Source organism: Lynx rufus, unplaced genomic scaffold (genome assembly GCF_022079265.1).
Source record: "Lynx rufus isolate CCGP_SWC_20201006 ecotype Redwood Valley unplaced genomic scaffold, mLynRuf1.p SCAF_1, whole genome shotgun sequence".
NCBI lineage: Eukaryota > Metazoa > Chordata > Mammalia > Carnivora > Felidae > Lynx > Lynx rufus.
The window spans coordinates 157,766,222-157,785,949 of NW_025814823.1; the positions used below are offsets into that span (position 1 = coordinate 157,766,222).

Sequence of the window (19,728 nt, forward strand, 5' to 3'; positions counted from 1 at the left end):
AAGGTAGGGATGTCAGCAGGGTTACTGACTAAAATGTCAAACTGTCCAGTTTAAATGTTTCCATTGTGGGTGAAGATTTCAATTTTTCACTATTAGGAATAATCCTGAATCTCACGGGTGATGAAATCACAAAGTTAGGGTATAAGTGCTAGGATACCATACAGCTGTTAAAAATAATGAATTTAGCCAACAGGGACTAACATGGAATGATGTGCAAGTAGCGGTTACTGAATAAAAAATTAAGTGGCAGATTGTAGTTTGCTATCCTATTTGGACAGAAGAGAGAACTGTGTATGATACTGTGTGTGTTTAGTGGCTCTGGAGCTTGAGGGAGATGAGTGAGAACAGGGGGCTTCTGCTTTTTATTTACTATGTACTTTTGGAAATTTTTGTCAAGAGGTGAAAGGACTTTTTTTTAAAGAACAGAGAAAAAGACAAAGGACATGTGTTAATTTGTTATTGGGTGGCCATAACAGTCATGTTATGAGTTAGGAAATAGATTTGCTTAGGAGTGTCCTTTAAGATTCTGTTCCCACTGCTGGGGGAGGCGGGGGTACTTAGTCTGGCTATGAGGGAGGGCATCCCACCGCCCAGTAGAATATAGGAGAAGGGGATGGTTACAGTCATGGATGGGAGCTTGGGAGGGCTGTCCGTCATGTGGAATGGCCTGAACTCAAGGGTGGTGTTAGCAGAAAGGGGCGTTTTCATAGCAGACTGAGGAGACTAACCTGGTTGAAGAAGCCAAGGCAATGAGGAATACCTGATTCAGAGTGCAGAGAGGGGAATGGAAGTTTCACCCTCTGTAAATGGGGGTTTATTTCAACACTCTTACAGGGAAACTAAATCTCAAGGAAGCAGAACACGAGTTGGCTGTGAGGAACCTTGTTGGGTCCCCTTAGTAACTAGGTAAGTCTTGAGGGTCGGCACCAAGTCCAAGAGGGCAAGCCCCTGAGGCAGGAAGTGGGGAACAGTAACGCAACCAGATTGGCATTCTTGCCCTGGTGTTGATAGCATGTGACCCCTCTAGGCCTGTTTTTTCTTGGTGGGATATCCCACCTCATGCTACAAAGGTTTAAAGGTAGGATTGAGAGTATGTGCAAAAATGCCTGGAAATGGCACAAAGCAACATAGGCTGTAAAATGGTCTCTCAGAAAACATCCACCTTGCTTCCCAACTTTTGCTCATTTTGATTACCAGAAGTGCTCTTTTTTTCAGCTTCTCTGACCTTTTGGCCTCTTTCTCCATTCTTCTTGTTTCGGTTTCCTCTCTGCCCACCAATTACCTCCTTAGAATCACACCATACAGATGGTTTGCCTGGCTGCTGGTGGCAGAGAGAAAAGGCTGGCTGTTACTTCTTTTTCTCAGAGAAATTGCCTCTGGCTGATAGGGCTCTATCCCTGTGGCCAAAACTTCTTGCTGTAACCCCAGAAACCTCTATCAGTGGAGGGCACTCACCAGTCTTGGCTCTCTGTGCACTCATTCTGCACTAGCGGAATTCTCCAACCTCAGGGGAGAAGAGGGTGGTCTGGCTAATTCCTGGGTAAGGCGGTCACTTTCCTCCCCAGCTTACACTTTGCCATGTGAAAGCTCTTGGGCCCGTCTGAGATCGACTGGCCACTAAACTGATACGGGTCTATTTTGGAAACTTTCCTCAGAACTATTAGCAATATGAGAAGGCCACCAGATAAGAACCCCAAGTACCAAAGTGCCTGAGATAAGGCTATAACCTCAAGTGCTTGGACCTGAGGAGTGAATCGCATCTGGGCTTTGTGTCCACAGAAATGCTTAGTAAGGGCGAAGCAGCAATTGAGAAAAGTTCAACGACAAAAAAGCAAGACTCTAAATGGCTTTTGTTAATGAGAAGCGATTTGGAGGAACATGCATTCAGTGAGTGGTAAAGGCCTTCTTCTCAAGGACTTGCCAGCGTGTTCTCTCTTTCTGGTACAGTCTCCTCTCATCCTGCTTCTCCTCATCCTCCAGGTATTAGCTTCCATGCCACCTCCCCAGGAAGACCCTGCTCCATTCCCACATTGCCTTATGCCCCCTCATTATTCATTCTCATAGCTACCCTTTGATTTTGCAGCATTTACCACAAGTGGAATCAAATAATCTGTGTCATTTGCATTGGTCTGGTTCAGTGAGAGATTCCCAGCACCTAGCACAGTGCCTAGGTGCACATAAATATTTGTTGGGTTAATGCACTGGGGCCATGACTGAAAATCCACACGCACATATAATAGGGTTGAACATGGGACTCCTTCTGACAGCTTTGGTGGAAGTCACAAGGCAACAGATTGCTGTGCACCCACAGCTGTAAAGCACGATGCTACATCACATATGCAGGGCTTGCAGAAGTTGTCAAAATACCCAGTTTTGCTCCCCTTAGCTTTTGGCTCCTCTCACTGGCATAAGGACTTTTAGTTGAGAAGTCAGCTGATGTGAGAAATCCGAGGGCTTCCACAGAGGGCTGGGATTGTGCTTCCCTTTACCACAGGTTAATGATAGCAGCTTCCTGAAGACCACTTGGATGTTGGCATGGATATAGAGTAAAAGAAACCTGGTGCACTGCTGGTGGCAATGTAAGTTGGTGTAGCCACTGTGGAGAACAGTATGGAAGTTCTTTTGCAAATTAGAAATAGAGCTACCATATGATCCAGCAATTCTGCTTTCTGGATATTTATCCAAGGAAATTAAGTTCTCAAAGTGAAATCTGCACTCCTATGTTCACTGCAACACTATTCACGATAGCTAAGATATGGAAGGAAACTAAATGTCCATAGATGGACGAATGGATAAAGAAAATGTGGTGTGTATGTATACACATCACACACAGGAATATTTCAGCCTTAAAATGAAGTCCTGCCATTTGCAACAACATGAATGGACCTGGAGAATATTGTGCTAAATGAAAAGCCAGAGAAAGACAAGTACTGTATTTTCTCGTTTACATGTGTAATCTAAAATAGCAAAACTTGTAGAAGCAAAGTAGAATGGTGATCACTAGGGGCTGGTGGAAGGAGGAGATGATGAGGCGTGATGGCCAAAGGGTACAAAATTTCAGTTATGCAAGTTCTGGGGATTCACTATACACCATGGTGCCTGTAGCTTACAGTACTATATCGTATACTTAAAATTTTGCAGGAAGGTAGTGGCACCTGGGTGGCTCAGTTGGTTAAGCGTCTGACTCTTGACTTTGGATCAGGTCATTATCTCCTGGTTGTGGGACTGAGCCCAGCATTGGGCCCCGTGCTGGGCGTGGAGCCTCCTTGGGATTATCTCTCTCCCTCTGTCTCTGCCAAAATAAATATTTTAAAAAAGTTCCTAAGAGGGTAGATCTAACGTTAAACATTCTTGCCACATACACAAAAATAATGTTAGTAAAGGGTGTGAGAGGAAACTTTGAGAGATGATTTGGTATGTTTGTAGCCTTGATGGTGGTGATGGTTTTATAGGTGTATCCTTCTCCCCAAACTCACTGAGCTTTTTACATGTCAGTCATATTTCAATAAAGTGGTTTAAAGACACAAACAAAATCCCTTATTTGTGATTCCTCAAGTTTGGGGGACACAGAGGACTGGTATTTGCCTGAAAAAATACACAAAATGCCCCTAGAGCAGGATGGAGGATGCATTTGGGAAGTTGCTGCACTCTGAGGGTGGCAGGCCCAAAGTGCTAATTTTTGTTTATGGCTGGGGTGGGAGGGTGGATGAGACCAGATGGAAGACTTCTAGTTGCCGTGTTGGTGTGGTTTAGAATGAGGCCATAGGCAACTGGCTTCCTACCCGAAGAGGAAGGTGTGTGTGTGTGTGTGTGTGTGCGCGCATGCTTGCACACACAAGCACGCTCTTGGAAAGGCTGGCTGAAGAGGCCCTGTCAAAACCTTGCAAGGCTGGAGGAACTCAGCAGGGCACCTTCCAAGGTACCTGGGATGGGTTCTGATGATGCCTGTAGGAAGTCAAGTCCAGGTTCGGGAGGTGCTAAGATCTCTGCGGCCCTTAACTCTCCTCCCTACCATCTCCTCCATCAACCCTGGAGGTGGCTGAGTGGTGGGACAGTAGGGAGGGTAGCAGGAAGCACTTGGCTTCCAGCAAGCCTAAGCTGGAAGAGGGGAGAGACTTCGATTTTAAATGCATTTCAGAGTTTTGGCTGTTACAGAAGGCTGGACTTAGTAGTTACTGAAAGGAAACTGATTCGAAGAGTGACCACAGGGCTTATCAAGAGCAACTGTCCTGGAGGGATTGAGATCTGCCAGAGATTTCTTCCCTGAAGGCAAGGAAACAGCTGCCGGGGTGTGTTTGCAGGGGCACGTGTGAGAATACATAGTGTTGCTTTATGATTGCCCCACCCGGTCCTTCTCATTGAATGCACCCATCTCTCTTGAATCCTTGCACAACTACGGGAGATAGGTACTATCCTAATTTATCAGAGATGTTGGAAGGGAGATCTGGGGAGTAGGCAAATTGCTCTGGGTCACAGGTTGGTGGATCTCAGATCTAGGACTCTATTCTTTACTCTCTATACCACAAAGCATTTTCAACTTCCCGCACTTTCACGTCGTGCTGACAGGTCTTTGGTTCTGAACTCGCTTTCTCACCTATAAGCCAAGTCATCTGTAACCAATGACAGGAAAAATGCTAAGATGTTAACAGAAGCGAGGAGCCATAATAGTTCATTCAGGCAAGAGCAGTGAGTTAAGAGAAGGGAGGAGCAGGTGAGGTGGTGATGACTGGTTACCAGGGCAATAAAGACTTGTCATCAGTGGCAGAGAGAGGAAGGAAGATGAGGGAGGTGAGGAGGTGACTTTGCCAACAGTCCCCAGTGTGCTCTTATAGCTGCTCTCAGCTGCACAGTTCTGTGGCTCAGGTGGCCCCAAGACCCCTGGAGACCCTCTTGGCACTACTTTGACAAGGATGACTTAAATGAACTCTGCCTTTGAGAGGAGAATGAAAAGCTTCCAGGTGTAAGAGAGTCTTTTCCATAGCAGGCTTTTCCCCAAAGCCTCTTACCTGAAATGAACTGCGCCAACCCACTCTGGCACCTGTCTGGGCAAGAAGCACTCAGGCTTACAGACAACAAGGCTCTTTTTAAAACTCTCCTGTATGAAGACAAATGGAAGAAATAATTAATAGAATATTCAAAGTTAAGCTCAAGTTTGGAAGAAGTGCATCAGCACTAAGTTACTAGTAGCCATGTTGTTAAGTGAAGCTAACTGACACTTGGAAAGATTCACAGAGAAAACTTACTTCACAAGGCAATAAGTTGTAGAGTCTTGAAAATGTTCTGGGCTGTGTTTATCATACAATAGGGGCTCAGTCACAGTGATACAAAGATCTAAATTAACCTAATAGGATTTTTAGTCCTGCTTTTAGGCTGCTTGTTTGTCAGGTATATTGTAACAAAACTTTGCAAATCCAAATAAAAGATGGAAAGACATAATTAGAAGATAGTGAAAAATATACAGAAAACTTACTAGGTCCCATGCACCATTCTACCTATACATTATCATAATCCTCTGATGTAGGTACCGTCCGCTTCACGGATGGGAAACAGGCTGCAGGGCTTTATAAATTTGCCTGTGGTCTGTAGTTTGTGAGTGGCAGACCAGGACTCTAAGCCAGGCTGTCTGGCTTGATCGCTCTGAATCATATGTGTACGGTGTGCCTTGTTTGGTACTTTATGACTCTGTATTGTTGGCCATTTGTAGCTATGGGCTGCTCTCAGTCCCTCCCAAGGAAGAGTGTATAAGCTCCTGGGGTCTCATCCTGCTCTGTGTGGCCGTCATTTAAGCATCTTCGTTTCATCATCTATGAAATCCAGACAGTTCTGGATGCTGTTAACAGGCTCTGCTCGCTCTATCATTACAGGAATCCCTAAGTCCTTCAATTGTCCTCAAAATGTCTATGCTTGGAAGATTACAGAAATGCTAGGCATAAAATAAGTGTAACCAAATCTCATGTCGAATCTAAAGAAATGTCAGACCAGAGTTGCTTTAATGAAGATAAAAAAATGATATATAACATCTGTAGACTGCTGTCCTCTACCATGTCTTTGACAAGTGGGAGAAAAGCTATAGAAAAAATATAGTAGGAAATGAAATCAGAACCTGTCAGTTATTATAAATAAAAGTAACTTTTAAAATCAGTTCATTTTATATTACAAACCATTATATACTGTTGAGATGCTTAATATTCCAGAGGCAACTAGAGGTGTGAATGCCAAAGTTGGAAAGAGACATCCCCTATGCAGGTGTCCAGTTTGTTAAACATGACAAAGGGACTCTCAAAGTAAGGTCAGTCTGCCATTGGTAACTAATTCCTAAATCACGAATTTGGGAAGATATGGCAAGGCACATAGACCTAACTGACACAGCAGACTCTTGCAGTAATCCAAATCCTCTGGCCATGTTAATTTTAAATAGGACATATATGAATAGCCTGCCTCATTTATTCTTTGAATAAATTATTATTGAACACCTCCTCTGTGCCAGATCCTGGGCTAGGATCTGGGAACAGCCTAGAGAACAAGATAGTCTCTACTCTCTTGGAACTTATTTAATAATACAACTAGTTGTTAGTTATAATTGTGATAAATGCCACAAAGGGGAAGTAGAAGATGAAAGAGAGCATATACCATTGTGGCCTGAGTTAATCTGAGATAGGTTGGGGAAGGCTTCCTGGAGGAGGTGATGTTAAGGGGAGATCTTGAGTGTGGGGAGGACTTAGCTAAGTGAGGAAGGGGTGGAAGATGGACCTTGTGGGACAGAAGGGACAGCAAGTACTGAGTAAGGCCTTGGGATAGGAGCACCTGAAGGCAGGTCTGTGTGGTGTTCAGAGGGTGGGATCAGCAGGTGATGAGGCTGGCGAGGTGAATCACGCTGCCTATTGATACCACAGTGGAATTCTGTAAGCCCTTAGGAATCCCTAAGTCTAGGAAGGCAGGTGGCCATTCCTCTAGAAGCCCAAGCTTTAGAACTCAAGCGTAGTGGCTAATCACATGAGCTCATCTTTAGGAAGCACTCTCCTACATTTCACAAACCCAGAAATGGAATTCTTCTTCATCTACAAATACCCATATTGCATCAAGGATCTAATTACAGTAAGACAAACCAGCCTGGCTGGCCAGTTGAATTCAGCAGGCAGGAGTTATAAATGACACATCTCTATTGTCATGCATAGCAGAATCATCTGACCCCAGCTTGAGAATTGAGCAATCATAAAATAACAGAGCTACTTCCTGCCACTGCCAGTCTCCTGTTCCAATCTCAGAAAGGTAAAACCAGTGGAGCAGGTCTGCATAGGTCTTGGCATTCAATAAAACGAACCCCAAACACTCCACCTGGAAGCCTCAAGCCTCTCTCTGCCTTTGCCCCCGCTGCAATCAGTTGAAAATCAGTTGAGGCAAATTCTCCCTATTGCCTTCAGCAGACAATCCATAATTTAGATGGCTGTTTTTCATGGAACTCCCCTGTGCTTTATAAACAACGATGAAGCCTCTTCCATGCCCCAGTAAGAAGGCATGTTTTCACTTTACCTGAGGAAGGGGTTAAAAGACAAGTACAGTGTTAAATGTCCAGTGGGGGAGGGCTACGGACACAATCATAACATTGAGGACCTCATTTGCTCGTGAGGCTCTTTGTAGACCTAACCAGAATCACTGCTGGCACCGACTGACCGATTGTTCTAGGTTTTCATGTCAGTGTTTAGTTGAGGATTTCTTCCTTTCCCTCCTATTATTCCTTCAGAAAATGTGTAAAACTTGGAAGTTAAAGATCTAGCTAGGAGAATATCCTTATGTCTAATTCAGACTGGTTAGCCTCTAGAGCAGGAGTCTGTTACTGAGATGGCTTTTTTTTTTTTTTTGAAAGATAGTGAGCACAAACGAGGGTGGGGCAGAGGCAGAGGGAGAGAATCTCAAGCAGGTTCCACACCTAGCACAGAGCCTGACGTGGGGCTTGCAGGCTTGATCTCACAACTGTGAGATCATGACCTGAGCCAAAATCAGGAGTCGGGATGCTTTAACCGACTGAGCCACCCTGGGGCCCCTGAGATAGCTTTTTACTATGAAGAAGAGATCGTGTGATTCCAGACCCTGCCTCCTGTCTCCACCTGCACTGTCCCAGTCTCCTTCAAATAGCCTGTTAAGACTGCACACATTCAAAAACAAGGGAAACATACTTTTTCTTAAAAAGTACTTGGCCTTCCTTCACATTTACCATTTCTGATAAAATCAACTTACAGACAATAATCTAGATATTACCCCACCCCCCACATTCTAGTCTCCTTTGAATCAGGAGTTTGTCTAGCCTGTGTGGTGTCACTGGAACGGTCACTTTGTGAAGCTCATTGTAAGGTACCAGCACATGAGGGGCAATATGGAGAAACGGTTAAGAACGCAGATGCCAGGGTCAGGTTTCCCAGATTCCACTGTTTACTAGCTGTGTCATGGACGAGTTTCTTAACTTCTCTAAGCCTCAGTTCACTCACCTATAAGATGGAGATAACAGGGTTGAGGTGAGGAGTAATGGGACAATGCACGTATAGGAAACAATCGGTAAGTGATTCTTGTTCTCCAAGTAGATGTTGCCTCTGGAGGGCACTTTGAAAACAGGCAGGTCTTGGAACAAATACCCTGCCCCCACTTCCTAGAGTCGCCAACAACAAATAGCTCTGTCCCAGGAGGATCATTTACATTAGGGCATCAGAGAGCACTCTGTTAGGGGTTTTTTGTTTTTGTTTTGAAAGATAAATTTAAGAGCCTTGAAAGGAGACAAAGGAAAAACAATTCCCAGAATTGCAAAGTTAACATTTTTATTGAACTGAAATTGGTGTAGAACAAAAGGGACCACCACAGCTGCTGAAAAGTCCTTGTGACATTTTACCTTTGAGGGTCCTAACATGGTTTGGGTGGAACAACTGAGAAACAGTGTGTTACGTGTGTGTGTGTGTGTGTGTGTGTACACACACACAGAAATACTTAGAAATGAGCCTCACATCCTTGTTTAGTTTTGGGTTACAAAGAACAATGATAACATCTTCTGTTGCCTTCATTTAGTAGTGTCAGTTAATATTCTTTCACAAAAAGTTCCTCAAAATGCTGGCTAGAATTTTCCCCCCATCCGGTACACGTAAGAAAAGGATTCAATAACACTTAGGCAAGTAATAAACCATAAGAACTTCAATAGTAGTAAGGGCATATACCACACATACATGACTCAACACTCACACTGCCAGAAATACAATGAACTGGCTAAAGAGTTTCAGCCAAGTTCCGGAAGCAGAGAATGCACTAGTGGAAGGGGTAAGGCAACCAAGGAGAGTGTTGGAACTGATGGACTACTTGTGTCTAACCATTTCAGCATCTTGCTTCCAACATGCAAGTATGCATTTGTTTTACATCATGAGGTGAAATGCTTTAAGGGAAAAGAAAACTATTAAGTTTAAAAGATCAGAGATGAAATGAATACTGAATTTTTACAGTCACTGTGCATGGAGCAATGATATAAACTGACCACACCAATTATTTTTGTGAGAGCAAGTACTGAACCACCATCAAACTCAAGAGTTGGAAGTTACCCCCAAGTATTCCAAGGGAAATAAATAACAAGATAGGAAACAGAACCCCTGCTTAAAAAACAAAACCACATCTAGTGAATGTTCCTTTTGGTTTGTACTCAGCTGCTCATTCAATCTGGAGTTAATCTGGTGTTGGTAAAAATTTCCAAAAGTGCTTCAAATTATTTTAGATGAAATGTGACAAATGCACACACACGCGCACACACACATACACACACCCCTCATTCTCTCATCTTGATAATGCTGTTTTATACTTACTGAAAACAACTAAATAAATCTTTCCACTAGAGTAACTGGTACTAAGTGGCCACTCATTCCTGTAGCAATTATTTGAGGGAATCTAAAAATCTTGCAGTAGGAGATAAAGGATGACTATAAATATTTTACTAGGCTCATGGCCATCTTCAAAATAGCAGATTCAGAGATTTATAGCTCAAATTTGCGCCAACAAACACACATTTTGCAAGGATCTGCCCAATGTATATAACAAACATCTAAATTAAGGCTTTTATAGGTAGGTGGTCAGGTCTGTGAATGTGCAATGCTGGATTTTCATGACCTATCTCCAGCTTCCATTATCACCCAATTTGTAAACCAGAAGATGTGCTGTTGTGGGTAGGTGGGAGCTCCAAGGGCTAACAACCAGGGAAGGCTTGTTTGTAAACAAGATCTGAAATAAGAGTTGGCAGTGAAGCAATTGAGAGGATGCCTCATATCATGTAGAGGGAAGAGTGATTTGTACCTGCTGACATGGATAGGCATGAGATTTAGAGACCTAAAGGTTTAGTGCCATTACTAAACCAATGGTCCTCACACTTTGACTTGCAAAAGTCACCTGGAGCATATTTAGGAAAATGTGGATACCTGGGCCCTATACCCAGAGATTCTAATTTGGGTGATGCAAGTGTTTGTCCAAGTACCTTGCTTTTGAAAAACACTGCTCATAGCAAATAGCAGCAGACAATCTTTGATTAAAAGGCCAAGATGTCCAAGAAATGACACCAGTGAGGTCATTACCTATAGACAAATCCCTCAGGAGACTCCACCATAATATAAGGAACACATTTATTCCCATTTCCTATCTTTTTTCAACTCAAAGTTTGAAATCAATGAACATTTAGTAATGATTGTACCAATTCTGAGGTAAAAGGAAGAGCACCAGGGATCTCAACGCTAAAAGAAACCAATTCTTTAGGACGTCTGTGCTACAGAAAAATCAAATTCCTGTAGTAATGTTACAGAGTTATAGTGTACAGGGTCTTGTATCAGTCTTTGTATCGTCTTTTACTTCTGCATACATTTCTATCTTATCTACTCTTTCCAGTTAATGTTTTAGAAGAATTCAAAGAGAAAAGTTCATCTACATGCTCTCAGGTTCTCTAGATACCAACATTTTCTGGTTTATACCGATACACAACAAAGTTACTTATTTATTTATTTATTTTTTGGATGCTGGAGACAAACATCTTTATTAAAGATACTACCAAAATTTTGGCAAACATTTCAAAACAGATTTGTAAACATAATGCTTCCCTTTTCAACTGGCAGCACTTTGAAAAGACAATACGATAAGACAACACAACTTGAATCGACATTAGTTCAAAATCCTTATATTTTTGACCACATAACTTATGTTCCCACATGATAAAACAAATGATAGTTTAAATCAACGTCAACAGATAAACTCCATGAAATGAAAGTTTGTGCTGTTTGATGAATCACAGTATGTTATGGTTAAATATATCTGCTCTTTTTTATATTCCTGGCTCCCAGGATGAAAAAAAATCTTTAAATATACATTTCATGTAGGTAATAGCTTCTTTGCATATCTCTCTTCAAAAAATACTTTATAGCAGTATATAAATAGGTTACCTACATGTTTAATTTTATAATTTTGCCCCAAAACTATAGATCTGTTTCATTTTCATAACATATTGATTTTGCCCAACATTAATAAAGCTGACAAACTGTTGAAATGGAAATGCTTTTGTCTTCCACGATAGAAGTAGCAATTTGACAGAAAAAAAAAAAACAAAAACAAAAACAAAAAACCCTACAGTAACACTCATCTGTTGTTTAACCTGAGCGTTTGGCCTACTGAGAGTAGCAGCTTTTTTCCTCCATGCACGCTCACATCCACACCACCTCTGCACACATACTGGTCGAGCACACGCTTTCAGACGCTGGTAGGCCACAGTATACTTCCCATTGCTCTAACCAAGTGGGAAGTAGTGTAGCTAATGATTAACCACACTATGTACACAACTAGCAAACACCTTAAGGCAACCATTGCAATGGGGGGTTAACTTGCAGGGCGGATTTACTGTTCTAGATCAAGTCAGCCTGTATGTACATATGTGTGCATATTTATACACATACACATACACCTTTCTATTTCTTAACCCTCCAAAACAATGTTTTAAAATTTTTTTTTGTATTTTGTGCAAATTTCTAAATATTCTACCATTTAAGGCAAAGAGTTTGCGTTAAGAAAGGTCAGAAAATAGGCTTATGTTTATCCAAAAGCATTTCACCTTGCACATTACTGTTTTTTTTTTTTTTTAACACACATAACTTTGAAGTATGGACATTGGATCCCCAATATCTTAAAAAAAAATCATTTCTAATGACAAACATAAGTTTTTAAGGAAAAGAGCTGATTTGAAGTATAGACACTGGATCTCCAATATCTAAAAAAAATTATTTCTATTGACAAACATAAGTCTTGGGGGTGGGGTAGGCATGGGAAGAAGGACCAGAAAAAGCAGCTTCAAAAATGCAGGGAAGCAAAGTAAAATGGAAAAAAAAAAAAAAAAAAAAGTAAATAACTCAAGTTTACTAATACTGAAACTTTCAACAAGCAAAGTTTCATTTTTTTAGCATCTTAGAGCAACTCATTTGGAATTTTAAATAAATAAGCTTAAGTTTATTCACATCTTCTGGTCCAAGCAGAGATCTAGTGCCATGACTCTGCTTGCTGTTGGTCAAATTCACCTATTAGTCTTTTGATGTGAGCCAGCTTGTTATGAAGATACTCGCATCTGTATTTTTCTTCATGATAATTGGGACTGGACTGCAGAGGAAACAGACGGCAGGAATTAGGTTGCAGAATTTATAATACTGCCCCAACTACGGGTCAGAAACCCACAGTGATGATTCCTACCTGCTTGATCTTCTGATATTCTTGTAAGACTTCTTCATGAACATTCTACAAAAATAAAAATTAAAATCAGAAGGGAACATTTTTTTTTTTTTTTTGGCAATATAAACAGCTAACACACATTCAGCAAGGGTGGGGAAATACTGATGATGGGAATGTAAATTGGTATGCTCTTTAAAGAAGGCAATTGGCAACTGCTATCAAAACAGCAAATGCAAAACTGACTCAGCACTTATACCTCTCTTTCAGATTTGCTTGCTCCTGAGTGAAATGCTGCACGTAGAAGGTTATTTGCTGCAGTACCGTTTGTAAAGCAAAAGATAGTAAAGAAAATTTAAATGTCCATTAATCCATACAAAGGAATACGAAAAGGCTATTAAAAGGGGTAAGTGCTTCATGTACTTATATAAAGTTCTCTAAGATGCATTATATTGTTTAGTGAAAAAAAGCAAAGTGCAGAATGACTTATACAGTTTGATATCATTTGAGAAGAAATATAATACATTCTAACAACTTCCTTCTAAGATGCACGTTTCCTCTCATTTTAATGCAATCAAATAATGTGTGACAGTTTAACTTACTGGAACAGAAGACAATAGTACATATTGTAACTGATGACATCTTAGATTCAATTACATATAGCACACTGGTGAATTTGCTTGTGTATATACATGTGTATATACATCTTACACACACAAACCTCTGAAAGAATGCACTGGAAACCAGTACCATTGATTGCCTCTCAGGAGGGAAATTGGGTAGCTAGGGAAGATGGCTAATACTTATCTAACCTTATGTACTATGGACTAAGCAGTTTCCAAATACTTACATTTATTCTGCACAACTCTATCTAATCACTTTATTTTATGGATGGGGATTCTGAAGAAAGTTAGGTAATTTGCCCAAGGTCACACAAATATTCAATGGTAGAGCTGGGAATCAAACCCTGGCAGTTTAGCTCCGTAGCCTGCTCCTAACCCCTAAGCAATCCTTGAATTACATTTTAGTTTAAATATAATCATGGTACACTGGTAAATAACTACATGTTGAAAGAAAGAAAAGAAAAGAAAAGAAAAGAAAAGAAAAGAAAAGAAAAGAAAAGAAAAGAAACACCCCACCATATCAATGACCTCTTGCACCCTCAAACACAAATTCCTCTGGCAAAGTCTTCCATAACTCTAGGCAGCCTGTTTAAAGATTAAGACCCACTAATGGAAGGCATGGTCTTTAGAGCACAGATGCTCTCAGGTTGTTTTGCCAATTGTGGGAAACCCGTTCACGTTCTCTCATGTGGGTCCCTGTCAGAACAACAGTTACTAGGCCAGAACGAAGGCATCGTCTATGGTTGTGAATTGTGACAAATTTATCTGGCCTACATAAGGAGGGACACATTCATTTGTATTAATCCTTTTGCTTATAACTATGAGGAAGAACAACCAGTATGTGGGTCTGGCTTTTACTGGTTTGCCAGCTATGGTAATACTACTAATTAAAGTAGGGAAGGGAAAATGGCTTAGTATCTGTTAACAAATGTCAGTCTTTGGAATAGCTGGAAACACCAAGCTTTTCTTCACTTAAGCCCCAAATCTCTGTGGTATTAAACCCTTTTTATATTTTATGTCTATATCTTCCCTATTCTAGGCCAGATTGAGTTTTTTTCTAAAAAAACATAGACTTGAAATAGCAATTTTTGGGAACAGCACAAGATCTAACAGCTATGGTCTGAGTTGGCAATGCAGTTAAATATTTCAATGAATTCCAAATCAACTTTTTTCCTATTTAGTTGTGTTTGCTTTTTACCTTGATACTCTATTATGTTACAGTAAGTATATAAGCCTCTATTACATATTTTATACATATTATATTATATAAAGTTATTTTCCACTGACAGAAATACAGTTCGTTGTGTTTACTTATTTTAGAGAACTATTTCAAATACTGTGTTTAGTTTCCTAGCTAATTTTCAATGAAGACCAAAACCTGCAGAGAGGCTGGTTTGCCAGAGGACATTCTCCAAAGGCCAGTGGGATGCCTGGGGGTGGACCGGGTAGAGAACAAAGAAGGTAAAATATGGAAGTGAGCCTGTCTAGGAGCAAACATGTTTACCTGATACTCTTTTGAGCCTGGAGAAAGCCGCTTTCGTTGTGCATCAAGTTTGATAAATCGTCTAGCTACAGTCTCCATCCTGGCATGCAAGGCCCTGTATTCATCATATTCAGCATTGAAGTCATCCTTGTAATTCTGGCGTTGCTCATAGGAGACGATAGCAATGTATTTTCTAATAAGAAAAAAGAAAAAAAATATAAATGGAGAGAGACTACAGAATAAACATAATGCACAAGTCTGACATTTAAAACAAATATTTAGAAACTGTATCCAAGCCATGTTTCCCTAGATTGAAAGTTGCCCTGCCACTGTTTGCTGCCATGTCACTCCTTCAAAGAACTTTCAGGTGAAATTATCCCACAGGAGAGCTTAAGATGTTCAGTGAAGGAAAGTTAAATGTGAAAAGAACACGGTGGCAATGGAATTGAAGTGTGACTAGAAAACAAGGCTTATACAGATTTAGCTTCCTAAACCTTTCTCTATCCAAAATAATTCACCACCACTCTAGCGGCAGAGGCCAACCCATCTGTTCCGAGTCACACGGAAACAGAAGGACTCGGTGGGTAACATGAAACCAGGAGAGTGTCACCCAGTCACTAAGTAAACGCTGAAGTCAAAGCTCTCTCTAGTTGTGCGGCTAAGAGGAGGTCTGTCTTTTGGCCATTTACACCTGCTGCCAGTAAGGCGCCTGAGGCTTGTTCCCTCTGCCTCTTTCCTCCCATGTTTGACTAGGCAAATGTATAGAATACAAAAGGGAATGAATAATTTTCTTCTTTTGAAATGACAGACTGGAAGAAAAAAAAAAAAGAAAAAAGGGCAAATCTCTCTAGGTCTTTTCAGCCCTAAAGTGTCATATTCTATGTAACTGAACGTCAGTGTCACAGTATTATTCTAACTTAGTTTCTTCACGAATCTGTTTTACTTTAGGGTGTAAATACCTCTAGGGAACTGGTGAGTGAAGGCTATTTTCCCAGCGTGTCAGTTTATTCAGTGGTAAGCAAATTAAAACATCATTTTAATATTAAAACACAGTATTATTTGTTTGTGGCTCTGGGAAGTGGGATCACACCAGGGGCTGGCCTGGGTCTCTGTACTCTGTGTTCCTGCCATGGAATGCTAAGTACCCTTGACTTTCTGAGATAAAAACTGACATTCCAAAGCAATCTCCATCAGGGGCAGGTGCTTCAGCACTCCCGGACATGCGCAGATATTCTTAACTGTGGGAAAACCTTGGAGTTCAGTCCTTCACAAAAATGGTTTTAGATAACCTTACCAGTTTTATTTAAAATGAGATGGCACAAATGTCTGGTTGGCAATGTGAGAAAAGCGATGCAACTGAGCACTTAATGTCCTCATTAATATTTTTATTCATGCCAAGTTAGCCTCTGTGGAGGTTTGGTTTCTAAGTGTGAGGGAGACAGCACTGGTATGCTGATGTCTCTGATGTAAGAAGAGTGTGGTGAGCCAAGCAGTGACGCAGGGCTGTCCTGATGTCACAGCGGAGGAAGCCCAGGGCGGGAAAGAGCTTCCTGGGGACAAGTGCAGGTAAGCAAAATGGCTACACTGCTCGAGAAACTCTGGCTTAATGTGTTCTATGAAATATCCTGCTTTCTCAAGATCACACACAAGGCTACACCCTCAGTATTTTATTTAATAATTTCCTTAGGGAAAAACACCAATCTGGCCAACAGTTGTGTTGCTATTATAGAAGATTATTTGGTTATATTGGCACTTTAATGAAAGGCATTTCACTATTTTTAACAAAAATTGTTATGGCTCTACAGCTGGCTCTAAATGTAATGATGGAATAAAATTTTAAAGGGTTTGGATATTTCACAGCCACAAGTAACAAAAGTACTCTTATTATATAAAAATTAGGGATATTGTGGTTTAGGTATGAATTATTCAGAGGCTGATCATTAAGGTTTTATTGTATGTCTTTTTGGTTTTCTTAAGAAACAGCTTAAGTTCTGTAATTGCAGTGATTTTTCTGAAAATCCATGCTTTCTCACCATTTTAAGAAAATTGTCTATAATCATATAAGACAGTTTTGTGACAAAATAAATTGCTTTTACTTTAATAAATTAAGCAAACGATTACACAGGTTACATACTTTTGTGATTTTTGAGAGCCAGAAACGTGACAAATGTGCCAAAATGCACTGAGGCAGATGCAGCGACCATCCCTTAGATTAGGATGTTAAAAACCAGTTTTTAAATATAGAATTAACTGGTTAAGTTGACAAAGCACAGCAACATCCTGAGTGCATGAGGAAAGGGTTAGAATTCTTTTTTAGCCTCCCCACACGATTCTGTCACATAGAACTAGTTTACATCACTATTACAAAAAAGAGGAATTCAAAATCCACCGCAAGAGAATGAGAGCACAGTCCTGCAGTTGTCAACGGAGGGGGCCAACTTCCGCAAGACTTTTAAGGAGAAGTGGGTTTGCAGTAGGAGAGGCGAACCCCCTCATCAGTGGAGCCAGATGCTATGCTGTCCCCCAAGCAACCCTCCCTGGGCCAGCTTGGTGGTGGCCACTTTTCAAAGCTCCCCCACGCCCCGAACTCTAAAACCAAATACCGCCTCCGATGAGAGAGTGCTCGGTATGGTTTCTTGGGTTCTTTTTAGTCAAGAGATGATAACCAGCATTATGGTTTCATGCTGTATCATTCCCCAATAAGTATAGCTTTCACACTACTGTTAAGCAAAAGTAACACATTTTAAGTATATTCTTTACTCTGGAAATCAACATTTTGTGGTACACGGAATGCTAAACAGCACAGTTTAACTTTGTCCACCATGAGATGCTAATAGAGAAAAAACGTTCATACAGCTCAGAGTCCATTTTCCAATCTACATTCAAATTATTTTCCACACTTGTTCATTTTCAAAGCTATCTGCAGTCAAATCTGTTTGTTCTTCCACTCTCCATTTTTCCAGGCTCTTGCAACTTAATTATTTCTTCTTACAGAAGCCTTTGAGTCTATAAAAAAGCTAGAATTATGTCTACAAGTTATAATTTTTGTGATAACCAGTTACAAAAATGTCCCCAGCTCAGCATTTAGCAACTTGTTGTCATAACAAGAAAAACATTATAACTGGTACTAAAGTGAAATGATCTGATTTTACTCTTCTCTCCTTTTAAAATTAATTCCATGGCAGAACTTTATTTAAATGAAAATCAGTCTATCTCTACTTTGTATTAACTGTGGAGATTTAAGCACTTTATCAGTAATAAACTCTCTCTTTGGGGCAACAAGTGAATGTGCATTGATAGACTGTCAGCTTTGAAGAGTCAGACCCCTGAAATCTTCCACAATCAAATGCCTGACCTGGCCACAGAACAAAGGACAGGCTTCTCTATACTTAAAGGCCACAGAGCAGAACTCAGCGCTGGGGGAGACACAACCTGCTTAGGCAGACAGGGGTGGATTTGGGACGAGCAGGCTTAATGGCAGCCTTTCAAATGCAGGGGTGGCTCTGGGACTCTATTTCTGGAACTTCTTTTCTCATTTGCAAATTATGGGAAAAGAATTTGCAAACTTTCTAAAATTAAACAGTTCTCTCCCATTGGCAGACATCTGAACTTACATCAAATAATCTGGGAGTTCAATTGTTGAAGAAGGCTCCGTGGAGGCAGTGCAGCCCTCTTTAACTCCTACAAAGAAAAAAAAAAATCAAGCTTTCACCCAACAGTATGGTTATAAAATGCCTATAATTCTAAAATAGATCAGAAACATCTGGAACACTCTTCCTCAAATTCTATTCTTCCATCTCAATAAGCAACAGTGAGCAAGGAATACAATTGCACACGAACAACAGAGGCCCTGTGAGCAGGGCCAGCAGAACTGACGCCAGGCATTGAAAGCGCCCTGGCTACCGCAGTGTCTGCACAATAAAGGAATTCCGTCTTAACCCAAGGTCAGTCTTCTATTCTTTCAGTAACAGTTGTGGCATCTGCCCAGCAATTCAAAGACTGTGCTGGCAGATGCAGCCACACAATGGAAGATACAAATTTTACATCAACATCTACTTTTCATAGGATTCGAACAAGGCAGATGAGACAATGAAGTCAGGTAGCAGACCGCTTCAGTCACTGTATTTTATTGCTACCCTTTTTGTATGCAGACAGTGGAAGGGGTAGGAAGTTTTCCCATATGGGTTTTGAAGTAATTTAAAATAAGTCATTACTGAACACCGATGTACACTCCTCTGGTCTCTTATCTCTAAATCTCGTATTACTACACAGATTTGTTTAAAAAAAAAAGACAAAGTGCCAGTCATTCATGGCTATGCTATGAAAATGTGTAAAATCCCTCACTCAGGATTCTATTTGTTTGAACACAACCAACATTTCCTGAGGGTAAGTTTAGACTTTTTATTAGGGTAACTTTTTATCATTCAAACTAGAATTAAATTAATAACTCACATCCTAACCCTGCCTGCTGGCAAAATGGACATATTCAATATAAAACAAAAGTGAATATTTGATAATTCCTTAGTTCAACATTTTAAAAGACCAAGTATACGAAATAAATTATGCAAACTCTGTGGCCTTATTGTTATGTGTGTGTGTGTGTGTGTGTAGACTTTGAGACTCCCCTCACTCCTTTTTTTTTTTTTTTAATAATAGCCTGAGTCTTAAAGGAAAAGGCATTAAGTGCATGTCAACCTGGCTTCTTCTTTGCCATAGACCTAGATAAATTCCAACAGATTCAGGGGATGTGGGTCTGGATCTATCCTCAGTTTGTGATAATCTCAAATGGCTTTGAAAGGTACTACATCCTTAGTGAAGGATTCAGAGACTCAGTCTGTTTCTTCAAGTCTCCAACTCTGAGAACACTCAAACTTTGCTGTACATCTCAACATACTGGGATCCAATCCTCCC

At 40.6% G+C, this 19,728-nt stretch overlaps 1 protein-coding gene across 1 annotated transcript in view; it reads right to left on the reverse strand.

Moving 5' to 3' along the window:
• Positions 1-10,994: 10,994 nt before the first annotated feature.
• The window catches only part of ELL2 (elongation factor for RNA polymerase II 2), a 71,754-nt gene continuing 63,020 nt past the window's right edge, over positions 10,995-19,728 (reverse strand). The window contains exons 9-12 of the mRNA XM_047089356.1: positions 18,432-18,498; positions 14,839-15,010; positions 12,736-12,780; positions 10,995-12,645 (exon numbers count right to left, since the gene is read on the reverse strand). Of these exons, the coding sequence (XP_046945312.1) occupies positions 12,529-12,645; positions 12,736-12,780; positions 14,839-15,010; positions 18,432-18,498 (401 nt within the window). The 3' untranslated portion in view covers positions 10,995-12,528. The remainder of the gene's footprint in view (positions 12,646-12,735; positions 12,781-14,838; positions 15,011-18,431; positions 18,499-19,728) is intronic.